The sequence below is a fragment of the Pleurodeles waltl genome, chromosome 4_1 (genome assembly GCF_031143425.1).
Source record: "Pleurodeles waltl isolate 20211129_DDA chromosome 4_1, aPleWal1.hap1.20221129, whole genome shotgun sequence".
Taxonomy (NCBI): Eukaryota; Metazoa; Chordata; class Amphibia; order Caudata; family Salamandridae; genus Pleurodeles; species Pleurodeles waltl.
Genome location: NC_090442.1, coordinates 999396751 through 999409762, shown reverse-complemented (window position 1 = coordinate 999409762; position 13012 = coordinate 999396751). Strand labels below are relative to the sequence as shown.

Sequence of the window (13012 nt, the reverse complement as noted above, 5' to 3'; positions counted from 1 at the left end):
ATAAATTTGGGCATCCTGTTTTGGGACCCCCCACTTTTTCTCGGCCCCCGTTTAACGGATCACCCTGAAACTTTCAAGGCAGCACCTGAAGTGAGCATCCAATTTGTGGCAGAAATTTTGTGAAGATTCATCAACTGGTAGGAAAGATATAAGCCAGTCAAAAAATGTTTTTTCTATAGAAACTAGGTTCTAACTTTAACTACCTAGTGGTGACCACCACTAGGTAATATATGTGCATATATATTGATACATATGTTCTCTGAAAAAACAGAAAGGTTAGAGGGACGTCTTAGTTAGGGGCCCATTTTACCCACACACAAACCATAGCAATTCAATAGTTATAGTTGTACTTATAGTTGTACGTATGTTAAGAAACTATAACTCATAGCCTAAAGGTACTTTCTGGCACAAGTTATAGTTTCTTCAGATAAGTATAACTATAACTGCTGAATTTCTATGGTTTTGTGTGGGTAAAACATGCAACCAACTATAACGTCCCTGTAACCTTTGGTTTTATCAGTGAATTTCTATGTTTTTTTAACTGTAAAGTTATATATACTGTACGTTAGTACAACCACCGCGGTGTGCAGTGGGTATTGGCCGCTGGGCCTGCAGCCAACACCCAGTATGCTCCCAGCCCCATGCTGCGCATGGCTGATGGGGTATTTTTTTGTTTCCCATTAGACTTCAGATCCACAGGTACATGTGGATCCTCCCTGGGTACCCGCTTATCCATGAAAGATCTGCATCCCTAGCTATACCATTTTTTATTTCTTTAGTAACTCCAGTGCTACTGAATAGATTTGCACCATATATTAAAAAGAGATCTTTCTGACCCAAGATCTAGCTTTCTGCCAAATTTGGTGTAAATCTGTTCAGCGGTTCGGGCTGTAGTTGTGTTAAAACAAATGCAAAATTCACATAGACATTGCATGGGGAGAAAGCATGTTGGACCCCCTGCTGTTTCTTGGCCCCCACTTGACAAATCACCCCAAAGCTTTCGACACAGCAGCTAAGGTGAGTGGCAAACTAGTTTTGAAAATTTTCTGAAGATTCGTCAAAAGGTGCCAAAGTTATTAGAAAAACAAAACACACTTTGTGTGAACAGTTGGTCCTAACTATAACTACCTACTGGCTATTGCAAGTAGGTAAAAGGTATATATATATATATATAGAGAGAGAGAGCAATCACGCCCCCCAGGAGAACACTATAGTCTTGTTATAAAAAATATATTCCTCCGCGGGGGAGGCCGGTCCACTTGTATGAGCACCAACCCCCGCCCAATTAATCTCTGGTGACTAGTGGGGTTTACTGGCCATGGATCACAGCACAGCCAGGAAACCCGATCAGGACATGGAAGCGATTTTGCATCTTCCCCTGGGGTTAAGAAAAAAAGGAATCATGCAGTTCTTTGCACCATAGTATTCTTTAAAGCCCTCCCGGTGTTGGCCAGTGCCAAAAGGGTAGAATACAAACAGGAAGGGTAAAATATAAAGCCAGCTTGGAAAGGTATACAGATAATGAAATTAGTTTTAAAACACCAACAAGATCAAATTTAGTCTGCAATAGTAGAATCCTTGATTGCAGGAAGTATAAAAAGTGTTCCTCTCCTGTGGCCGTTGATGCAGACTTGGTAGTGTCTAATACTATAACTAAAATAAATTAGAAGAACTGAACATTTTTAAATAATAGCTGTTTAGAAGTGATAAATCAGATCTTAAAAGTGACTAGTCTAGTTGACATTCAATTAAATGCTGATTAATAGAGTTCCTGGAAATCGCTGGGCCCATGGTCCGGAACTAATCTCCATGTTTGTCATAAAACAAAACAAACATAAAAGGCTAGTGCTGAAACCATTCTTGATGAAGAGTATTTAAAGGCAAACCAAATCAAGATGGCATCCCGGAAATTATGTATTTCCAGTCTCCCAAAAGTATGTCTTGAACAAAACTCAAATGATTTATGCATTTGCCACTTATTGACATCACTCTGCCTTTAACAACATTGATTGGCACAATCTATGAGAACATTATATAAATGTTATTTCCCTGGAGCCTGTAATTATAGAAGAACACACAAAATCCCAACCAAGAGAAATTGTGGAGTCTGATGGAAGTTAAAAACATATTGGCAACATTCTAAGAATGGGATATAATCCTCCTCCACCTTTATTTTCACTATGTGTTGCAGGCTTGATACCATTGCACAAATCATTCCTCCCACAATGGGCTTCTGAGGCAAGCTAATCCTAATGGGTGAAGGTGAGTTAATCATATTGGATTTAACTATATGACTTCGAAGGACTTTGGACTGTGTAGGCCTACATTGACGAAATAGTTTTCTAACTATTAATACTATTAAAGCAAAATATTGTTATTGTCTACAGAATGAGGACATTTCTTCTTGCACTTGGCATCCAGATTTAGCTCCTAAAGAGAGGGCACATAAAATTTACCAAGGCACAACTTCTCAAACTCTCTTATATGGGGATCTGCTTAATTGGCTATTTGGTAGGACTAGGAAGAGACTCTTGCAAATTAGAAAACAAATCTAAAGTGTCATCCATATTGTTAGTTGACTTTGGGCTTTCTGGAAATGCTTATTGTAATTAAATACAACCCAGTAGAAAGGCACATTTTGGGGAAAAAATTGATTTGTGAAGGCGTTACAGTAGAATTGCTCCTGTTGGATTAAGCCTCGGTAGGAGTGAAGGATAAGACCTGCTGTTATCAGTAGATGGCATGAAATACACCAAAGTGCCTGTAGAAACTGTGGCAGGTATAGCATGTAAGATAAAACAATGACAAAGTAACCATTTTGTACAAATCATAGTAAGCAAAGGGTTTGCACTTGAATCTCCTCACATCTACCTGAAAAATCTGGCCAAAAAGATCAATGTCATTTGTTACAACAAATTAAAATTGCAATAAATATATAGTGTTGAACATAATGTATTGCCTTGATCCAAAATTAACAGTTTAATATTGACACCAGCTCCACAAAAGAATGTAGATGCCGCCATTACATGGACTTTATAACACAGCCAAGGAAACCTAAGGAAAGATGTCCCCATACAAATAACTTTGAGTGACCTGTAAGTGATTGTGCAAGAAGAGCCTTACAGTGTCAGTATTTAAAACCTAGCACTTGCGATATTAGTTTGTTCAGCTTGAAGGCAGCTTGTGGTCACTACCTTTGCTTAATGTTCTAAATAGCACTAGGACTTTAAATGAGATAATTGAATTGGTGTATCCACCTCATAATATTATTCAGTGTTTTTCATGACATGAAACAGTTAGATTGTTTTTGCGGGTTTCTGTTTTGTGCACTAATAATGATTAATATTATTAATATTTTGTTTTTGCACATTAAGTTATTGATTTATTGAAATATATATAGAGACATTGCTTTCAATGAACATTTCCCTGTTCTCTATGACTTGTAATGTTTGTCAAGGTCTCCGCTGCCTTCTGCTGTGAACACTAGTCTGTTCATTCACTGAAAGTTTTATTGTTCAATGTTTCATATTAGTTATAACACCTGTAGATGACATTAGCACATAGGAAGTTGAATATTTTTTTTATGAAACTGTGATAGTGCTTATGTTTTAAGATAATGACGTGAAATATTCCTGTGTTCTGATTTGTAAAAGAAATGATCCTTTTGCTCACTCCATGATGATTTTGCAGTTTTTTTTATTTGCTATGCAGGGATTGTGTATAGGAACGCCTTTATTTTGCGGGTGAGCCAGGTTTTGAGAGCTTTTTTTGCTCTTTCCCCTGCTGCTAAGCGGGCTGCCCAATGTTCTTTTGAATTAGCTGCTCATTGAGTCTTAGACTGTTTTTCAGATTTTTACATACACTGTATAACTTTGCATTTAAGAGCCTTCATGGTTTTGACTCAGTACTGCTTATTTCAGCATTTTGTAATAAAGCCATTTAACTTTTCAATTGATCTAGAACTCAGTTTTTGAGAGTTATTTAGTGAACTGTTTTAATCTCCTAATTGATGTTTGGGAAGGTGCCTTGACGTGCAGTTCAATATGTGAGAGAACCTTACGAGGTCAAATTTTGGGGTGTTCAATTTTTGTGGTGTCTACATTTTTGGGTACTGTTTTGTTCACACATATGTTTTCAAATCATTAGGAGATGAACAATGGCTATAAATACTCATTAAGACTAAAATCAAGGATATTTATACTTTTGCTGGGCTGTCTGCTTCTTCCTTCCCTAACTCTGGGCAGGTCTCATCTCCAGCACCTCTCCCTCTCCTCCTCAAACAGTCTGCTGAGAAACTTCCAGCCTGTCGAAGAAGATTAAACTACGTCTTGAGGTTTTCCCACTACATGAGGCTCTGCACACTACCCTAGTCGGGTGATTAAACAGTTTGCTGACAGTATCACACTCTGTCTAATGCTGTTGATTTCCTTGTGAGGTTCTGGTTATGTGCACCTGGAAGGAGGGCACAGATTACTCGGATGTATTAGCTAATGTAGATCAATTTTGCTACTCTTGTTTTTCTTCTAAAATTGTTGCAAATATTGTAAATTCTCAAATCTCTTTAATTGAGGAGAGTCATATTCTAAGTCAGGTACACAGGCAGGATTCTGCCCACAGCTTGGGACAGGTGTTGTCCAAGTGTCAGTATTCAGTAGTCTGAGGCTGGTGTTTGATGAAGGTGGTTCAGCTGCTCTTGTTCTCCTTGACCTCTTAGGAGCTCTCCTGCACTATTCTGATTGAGTGCCCCTGGGAAGTTGGGGTGAGAGACAAGGCATGCAACTGATGAAACCCTTATTTCCATCACACCTAAGTTGGCTCTTACACTCTGTAACTCATTATCTGTGTGGTTTCCAAGGGTTTGGCTTTTGGTCCTGTCTCATTGAATATCTATGTTGCTTCCTTTACTCCTATGTCATTCAGCTCATTGGTCAACTAAATGTTAATACTGTGAGCTAGTAGAGTTCTAAGAACTGTTTGTCAACTGTTGGCAGATGGATAAACAATAGTCTTGTCTGTCTTAACTCTGGCTAAAATGAATATATTGTTTTCAGTAATTCTTCTAGTTTGCGTTCAGATGATTGGAGGTCTGCTGCTCTTGGCTCCCCACCTCTGCCCTATAAATCAGCATATAATCTTGGAATTATATTTAGCTCACTCTCATTCAAAATACAAATCAGCAATGTCATCTCATCCTCCTTTCATATCCTCAGAGTCCCTCATGATGTATTGCATTCATTCCTAGCCAGCTTCAATAAGACGTTCATGCTATCCATTTTATATTAGCTTACTCTAACACTTTAATACTGGCACTCCTCAAAGACCCTTGTCAGCACCTGCAATTGGTACAAAATCTATTTGGCCACCTATTATTTGGCTTAATACACCTCTCTTGTAGTGGTGGTTAATGGCGCGCAACTCACCATTAATGCGGCTTCCGCCCAGTGCAGCACTTCTGTCCCCTGATACTGGTGTCCATGAGCAGGAAAGGGAAGGACTTCTTTCCTGCCCAGTGGAACGCAAATCAAACCCATCCTGGAGCCGTTCTCATGCTGTTTTCTGCATGAAAGCGGCTCCATGATTGAATGGAGCAGGGTAACCCAGTGCTCATTTTGAGGCTGGGGACATGTGCCAGCAATCCCCCGGCTGTTTGACAGACCTGGGATTGCTTGGTCTACAGTGCGCATGTCAGGCCAGCCATTGCAAGACAGCCGGCCTATTCAACATGCGCACTGTAGACCCGGCAGTCATCCTGCAATCACAGGATTCAGCCCTGCCCTTACTCTTGTGCTGGGGAGCCGATGAATTATTAAAATAACATTTCTATGCCATTTTATTTATTTGTGTTTGCCTAATGTGCTTGCAACAGGAAGGGCAATGCTCCCCCACCCTCTAGGAGAAACCACCCAACCTTTCTTGTTTCCAATCATCTTGCCTCTCTTCATTGCCTGTTTGACACCTAACATTGAATGTTTAATGGTGTTTACCTGTGTCATACTGCCCCTACAACCATGACCCAGTTTTCATTCCCAGGGTTTTTAGGCACCTGTTTGTGCCCCTAGTAGCTCCGTGAAGTCATCCAGTGCCAGTCTTCTCACTATTCCCAAATTTAGGCACTTCTGGCAGGGCAGTTGCAATGTATTCTCTCTTTTTACTGCAAAGACATGGAATGCCTTATCTTTTCACCCCAGATGCCTGGATAATCACCTGCTTCTGAGGAGACAACCTAAAGTTGTGCTTTTTCAGACCTCTTAGTACCTTTTTTTCCCTACTCCGACCCATTCAATTAGCAAAAGACACTAGAATCTCATGCAATTCTGCACTCTAAATATATTTAAATAAATAAGGTAACAGCAAACTGTGCTTAGTAGCCCCACGTTTGTGCATTTTATAGCAATGGTTTGTGCTTAAAGGCCCAAGAAGATATTATTGAGCTACAGAAATGCCATTAGGCAGTTATATTAGCGAGCAATAGCATAGACTGTCCCTTCATTGCAAAGCGAAGTTACTTTCTAGTCACAGGACTAAGTGTAATGCAAAAGTCTGTAGCACGTGCGGTCACAGAAAAACAGACCTTGTTTCACTTGGAGAGACACAAGGGGTATATTAAAGGATTCTGGCTCAGCTTTCCTCCACCTTTACCCCCACTGTGATGTCGCAGAGACATTAAGACCAGAATTGTTTCTACTGAGATGGAAAATCATTTATATTTTACTGTAACTGAACCTGCAGATAGAAATAGGGACTAGAAAGAATGGTGGCGAAAACACCGAGAATCCCATGCTAACTTGGCAAGTGAATGGACATTTCAAATATAAAGCTCAATGAATAAACAGCCTAGCTCATACCAAACAAAATGCAGAACAATATATAGAACAGCAGAAGCAAGACATTACTTTAACACCCAACAGGTCTGAAACATAGGATATTTGTTCCTAAAGCCGGTTTCCATTTTCCAACAATTAGTATGTACATGCAAAGAATAAACAAGCATTGGCAACGGCAATAGGTTGGGTGTTGCCTGCGAGCCCTTTGGCTTTTTCAGTGCTTGTTACCATTATATATTTTTTTTCTGCAAAACTTTGTTGTTGGAGACGTTGTCAGGCCCTCATCAATCCCAAAAATGCTTGGCTAAAAGCAAAAGTTCTTTTTAGCCTCAGAAAGCACATACTTCCATAGTTGACCATGGAAGAGAAATTAAAGGAACTATTTGGTATGTGGATGTGTTCCTTGTGAAGTTGTGTCAGTGAAGTTAACCAATGACTGGAGTGGGCTGACCATTGCCCCATGCTGTAAGCTGTAGTGGGTGCAAGAAAAATGTATATGACACATAACAGACCAACCATTCCCAATAGATGAAGAGGTTGGATGAAAGATTGGACATGTACTTTCAAGCTTTGAAGAGGTTGGATGAAAGTCTCTACTAGTAATATATCATACACATACATTTAGTAAAATGTAAAGATCTTCGCAAGCACCAGACCTAAAAATCATTTAATTGAACAATCATTGTGAGTCATAGAGTATACGAGTATACTGAAGCGGGCTATCATACAAAATCACTAGGTAGAAACCGAGCCTGATATTCTTACTGATGGTCTCTGTGGGTTTTAAAGCCATATTGGAAATAGACAACACGTTTTCAATTCACCCAATCCGCCTTAGAACATGAAACCACAAGGATTACATAAGTCTGCCGTATTGTTCGTTGTTTAGGTATGTAACTCCGACATTGTTAACCAACATAAGCAAGCACATATTTACTTAAGTCTGTTCTTGGTGTTCTGCAGATTATTTATCCAAAAACAGATGACCAGAGAAACCGATTGCAAGAGGCTTGCAAAGACATCCTACTATTCAAGAGCCTTGACCCGGTAAGATAGTACCTGACTTCTCATGCTTGGAAAATGTTCACTGAATCAAATCATGTGCTTCTGCATGTTTCACGTTGAAATATGGTGAAATGTACAGTGTACTGAATTACACATAACGTGGTAAAGAAAAATACTCACAATTTCTCAATTGTACTCTCCTGAAATGTGTTTGTGGTGAAAAAAGATAGGTTTTCTGTTTCTCCTAAAACAGAAATATTGGTTCTGTGTAGCAGCCAACGAGCGACTGCATTAGACTGGGATGTTGGACCTGTTTGTAGGGAGAATGGTATTAGTGATGTGCGAACAGACATAGGCCAGCCTCCGTCAAGTCAGAGACAGTAAGCTGCGAGTAATGTAGCCTCTTCCCTCTTTGAGAAGCAGTGGCCCTCTATTTGAAATTGGTGGCAAGAGGTATCATCTTTATTAAGAGTGTGGTACTTCTCCCAGCTCCAGGTTGTGGAAGCGGCACCTCAAGCGCTTTCCAAGAGTGAATGGCAGAAACCAGCGCTCAATGAATCTAGAGCACTGCGCCATGGCATATGTGAGCAGTCATGGAAATATTCAAAGCACCTATGGGAAAATCCTTACACTGGCATATAGTATTTAATTTTTGACATAATGGGGGAAGCCGTGGCATATGCTGGCATTGTCATGCTGGAAATAATTTATGATATAAGGGGGACATCAGTGCCACAGATCTGGCCCAAGCATAGTGGAGATTAAATCGGGACCTACAAGATGACATTTTCAAAGGAAGAGGATCTGCCCCTGCGGAGTGTAAGACTTCCTTGGCACGTCATGAAGTAATTAAAAGGTATCATAAGTGACATTTCAGAACCTAAAACATTTAAGCAAATGTATGTAAAATTGTGCTTTAAGTTTCACAATTTATATCCACATTTTTCAAACTTTTCTTGGGGCAAAAACCTCATTAAAGTTTGGCTCACTCACTTTACTTACTGGAAATCAGGGCCAGCAATACACTCCTCCACTTTCAAAGGTCACCAACATCAACTAGAGAGCAAAAAGGGAAGGGAGCAGAGAGGGCAGTGTGAGTAGAGAAACGACGGGAGAAGAAACTTGGCAGTGAATTTTAAAGCATTGCCCCATCCTAAAATGGCTAAAAATTGCTTACAGTTCTCAAGTGGATAAGCATGCTACATTCCTAACCTACCTACTATTTTCATAATTTGTTTTTTTCAAATTTGGGTCTCCTGACCTCGGTTCCATCGATACTTTCTTGAACTCAGACCCCATAGTGATACACTGGCCTCTAAGTGACATGCTAGGTCATTTAGAGTAACCGTGATCCTACCATCTCCTGCCGTCTACTGCTGTTAGATGGCTGCAGAGTGGGGTCTATAATCCCAGAAATTAGTATTATGAAAATATCTCCAAATAGATTGTAAGCATGTGTGCAGCTGCACAGTATTTCTGCTGCAGTGGTAATGTACAGTGACAAGCGCTCCCTGCAAATCATGGAGGAGTGCCATTATTTCTGCTTCTGCAAGGGCAGCAAACCTACTCCATTTCTGTTTTTGCTTGATGTTCCTTGTGTGGTCACTTGTGACCCTAAATCCTGGCACTTGGGGGAAAGAGTAATGGGTTAAAAACTCACATTGCCCCTCGGTCTTTGTGGTTGTGAGTTATCGATTGACTAGGGTGTGAGATCTGCTCAAGGAACAGCCACAAATCCTTGCAGGGTGAACCACAAAAAGTCACTAAATTCATCTTTGCTTAACCTTGGATAACTTGGCACAGAAAGCAGTCTGGCTTAACTAAGACTCCATATGTAAAGTATTTATACAGCACACAAACAGTACAAAAGTGCAAACACAACCCAAGAAAAATCCCAAACCAATTTTGAAAAATAGGGTAAGTTTTAATAAATTATTCGACACCAAAAAGACAAACATCCAATTAGTAGATCCGAAGTTATGAATTTTAAAAATTTAAGGTTCAAAATAGCACTTAAAAAATCTAAGTGCCAACACAGCCATCTGGTTGTGGGAGACCGGGTCAAAGTCGAAAGTTAAGATTGACCGTGATGGAGAGCGGGTCGGATACAAAAACTGGATTGGGCTCGTTCAGCACTTATCTGCAGACTTAGAACAATTCTTGAAAAAAAATGCCTGAGATGATAAAGTTCAGCGGGCAAAGCTACAAGAGGTATCTATGTAGAGTGTGTCATCATCGGATAGCCGTGCGTCAAAGCCGCAGTGAAGATTTCTATGTTCTGACTTTACGCCGAAATTAAAGTCGATAGACTCCAGCGGGACTAAGCAGAGAGCTATAGCTGAAGGCAGTTCCATGAGGTCGGTACCCCTTGAGAAACGACTGCTGAAGCCGATTTTCTACTGCAGTGAAGAACGTAGCCATAGAAACTGCAAAGTCAATCTAACTGGCAATGCTCCTCAGGCGGATTGGTGAGCAGTTTGGTCCCGGTCTCCTCCTGGTTCTGAATGCTCTTTTCGGCCATATTTTGCCTAAGCTCTCAGTTTTGGAGTTAGACCATCTGGGTACCCTTAGCGCCACAATCAAGGGCCCAGAACTGGTGGGATTCCTCTTAGAGGTTCAGGACTCACTCAGTCTGGGTCCAAGTGTGGGTTCAAGATGGTGGGAGCCTGTTATGTCCCAGTGGCTCTGAACAGAAGGCCAGCAAACTAGCTCTTGGAGTCATGTCTGGTAGTCCTAAGTGCAGTTGTAGATGCAGAGCTCAACAGCAGGGCTGGCATAAGAGGGTTCAAGGCAGGCTCCAGGCAGCAAAGCAGTTCTTCCAAGTACAGCAGCAATCTGACAGAGTGTGCAGCAGGTCACAGCGTCCTAGCTCCAAGCTGCCTTTGGTGACAATACAGGGTCGTTAAGCCCTTCGTGTGAAGGCAGTGCACAGCCTGTTCAGGTGGAAGTGGGGCTGTACTCAGCTTCGCCTCCATCCTGCCAGCAGATGGCCCATTCAGGCACACCTAATCCCTCCATTGTGTGACTGTCTGGGAGGAATTCACAAAGTCTGATTGTCAGTTACACTGAGTCATGTGACCCACGCCAGGATACAGGCATAAAAGGGCTAAGGGCAGGAAAATGCCAACTTTCTAAAAGTATAATTTTCCAACTTGTAGTGAAAAATCTGACTTTCCATTTATGATGGTTTATCATTGCAATTTCATAGGTACCAAACATGACATATCTACCTTCTTCCAATTAGGAACTACAGCTTTTTAAATGTATTAAAGAATCCCCGAACTTATCCTATTGGAGGGGTAGGCCTCACAGTAGTGAAAAACACATTTCAGAGTTCTTCACTACCAGGTCATGTAAAGCTTGAAAGTACATGACCACCATGCCCTATGGGCTACCTAGGGTCTACCTCCGGGGTGACTTATAGGTAATAAAAGGGGAGTTTAAGGCTTGGCAAGGGGATTAAAATGGCAAGTTGACGTGGCAGTGTAACACTGCACTCAAGCTGCAATAGCAGTCCTGGGGCATGATTTAAAGTGCTACTTAAGTGGGTGGCACAATACGTGCTGCAGGCCAGCTGATACCATTTAGTTTACAGACCCTAGAAATATGGTATACATCTCTACAAGGGCATTACAAGTAAATTAAATATGCCAGTTAGGTATATGCCAGTCAAACAATGTTTAGAGGAGTGAGCATAAGCTCTTCAGCATTGGTTAGCAGATGTAAAGTGCACAGAGTCCTAAAGCCAACAAAAATGAATTCATCAAAAAGTGGAAGGTAAAAAGCAACTGAATTTATAGTGGTCCAGACCCTGTAACCCTGTCACAGGTTTGCCCACGTTTTGCTCTGCTATGGAATGTGGACTTGGCCCTGAGTTGGGACTGGGCAGTAAGTGGTTCCCTAATGACTGGTTCTGTAATTTACCACTCTGTATTCAACTGGAGGTCATATTCTTGGTTGATTATCTTGATGCAGATGCTTCTCGGCTGCTTTACCGGTCACAGAAAAGGAATATAAATATGATGCATTGTAAGAATTGTTTGCCCCATATTGTGGACTTTATCAAGATATATGAAATGTTTTTCTGTTTTATTTGTTAGAAACTGTACTTGTACATGCAATTTTGCTACTATTCTGAGAAGTAAAGTTAATCTACATCATACCTTTGAATGCCACAAGTTTGTCAGAATTCTTTCTCTGTTAACATATTCCTAAGGGACGGGGGTTCACAACATTGCACATTACGCGCATCAGTACGGATGCCAGTCCCAGCAATGCTAACGTGTGAATGGATTCCTTTAAGTAGCAGCAGTTGTGGAAGGATGATGGTGATCTTGATTGTTTATCTGTTGGTGGTTTTCTGTAGTGTGCACTGTACATACGTTGTTAGTGTCGGGACCCCTTTGCATAACTTGTCTAGGGTGGGGCACAGATTGTGCCAAAGATGTGTAAAGTAAGCAGACACAAATTGCATCCTTGGCTCTGAGTCAGAGCATACCATTCCAGGATGCTTTGCCTTCCTACCACAGCGAGGAGCAGGAGGAGCAAGAGGACCGAGAAGCCCTGGAACACAGGGAACACTCATTAGGCTAGAAGACGCTTCTGAAAAATACGTTTTGCATGAAGTGAAGTGTATAGCGCTGTGTCACCTGCTGTTAAATCAGGAGCATAGCTATCAGTGGTGCAAGTCAGTGGAGTCTCACCGCGACCTAGAGGTGAAAGAGGGGCCCTAGCCTTCCGTGCACTGTCCTCAAGTATTTTAGAAGCTGCCAGTCCCAAATTTTCTAAGCACAGAGCCTTTCTGTGGACTAGCTCTGTATTTACTCTTGAGAGATAGTGGGGTAGAGAAAAAGGGAGAAATGGAGAAGATAGGTGGGAAGGATAAAAGGAAACAAACAGGTAAATGACGGAGAGAAGAGGGGAAAACAGAATAGGAGCATGGGATAATGGTGAGAGAAATAGAAAGGAGAAATAGATGCACAAAAGAGTGAAGGGTGAGAAAGGGGTCACAAATAAATGTATGGAAGAGAAGAGAGAACGAAGATAAATAGAGCAAGAGAAAGAAGAGAAGAGAGAGACAGAGGAATGGGATAGTGGAAGAGTGAATAGGGGGAAGATGAGAGGAGAGAGGCATGGAGATAGAAGGGAGAGGAGGAAAACCTAAGGAATGAGGAACTGGAGAC

The 13012-nt window shown here is 41.1% G+C and overlaps 1 protein-coding gene across 2 annotated transcripts in view; it reads left to right on the top strand.

The window, feature by feature from the left end:
- PRKAR2B (protein kinase cAMP-dependent type II regulatory subunit beta) overlaps nt 1–13012 on the top strand; it is a 511441-nt gene that overhangs the window by 322931 nt on the left and 175498 nt on the right. For both annotated transcript variants that reach the window (XM_069229843.1, XM_069229844.1), the window contains exon 4: nt 7788–7871. In XM_069229843.1, the coding sequence (XP_069085944.1) occupies nt 7788–7871 (84 nt within the window). The remainder of the gene's footprint in view (nt 1–7787; nt 7872–13012) is intronic.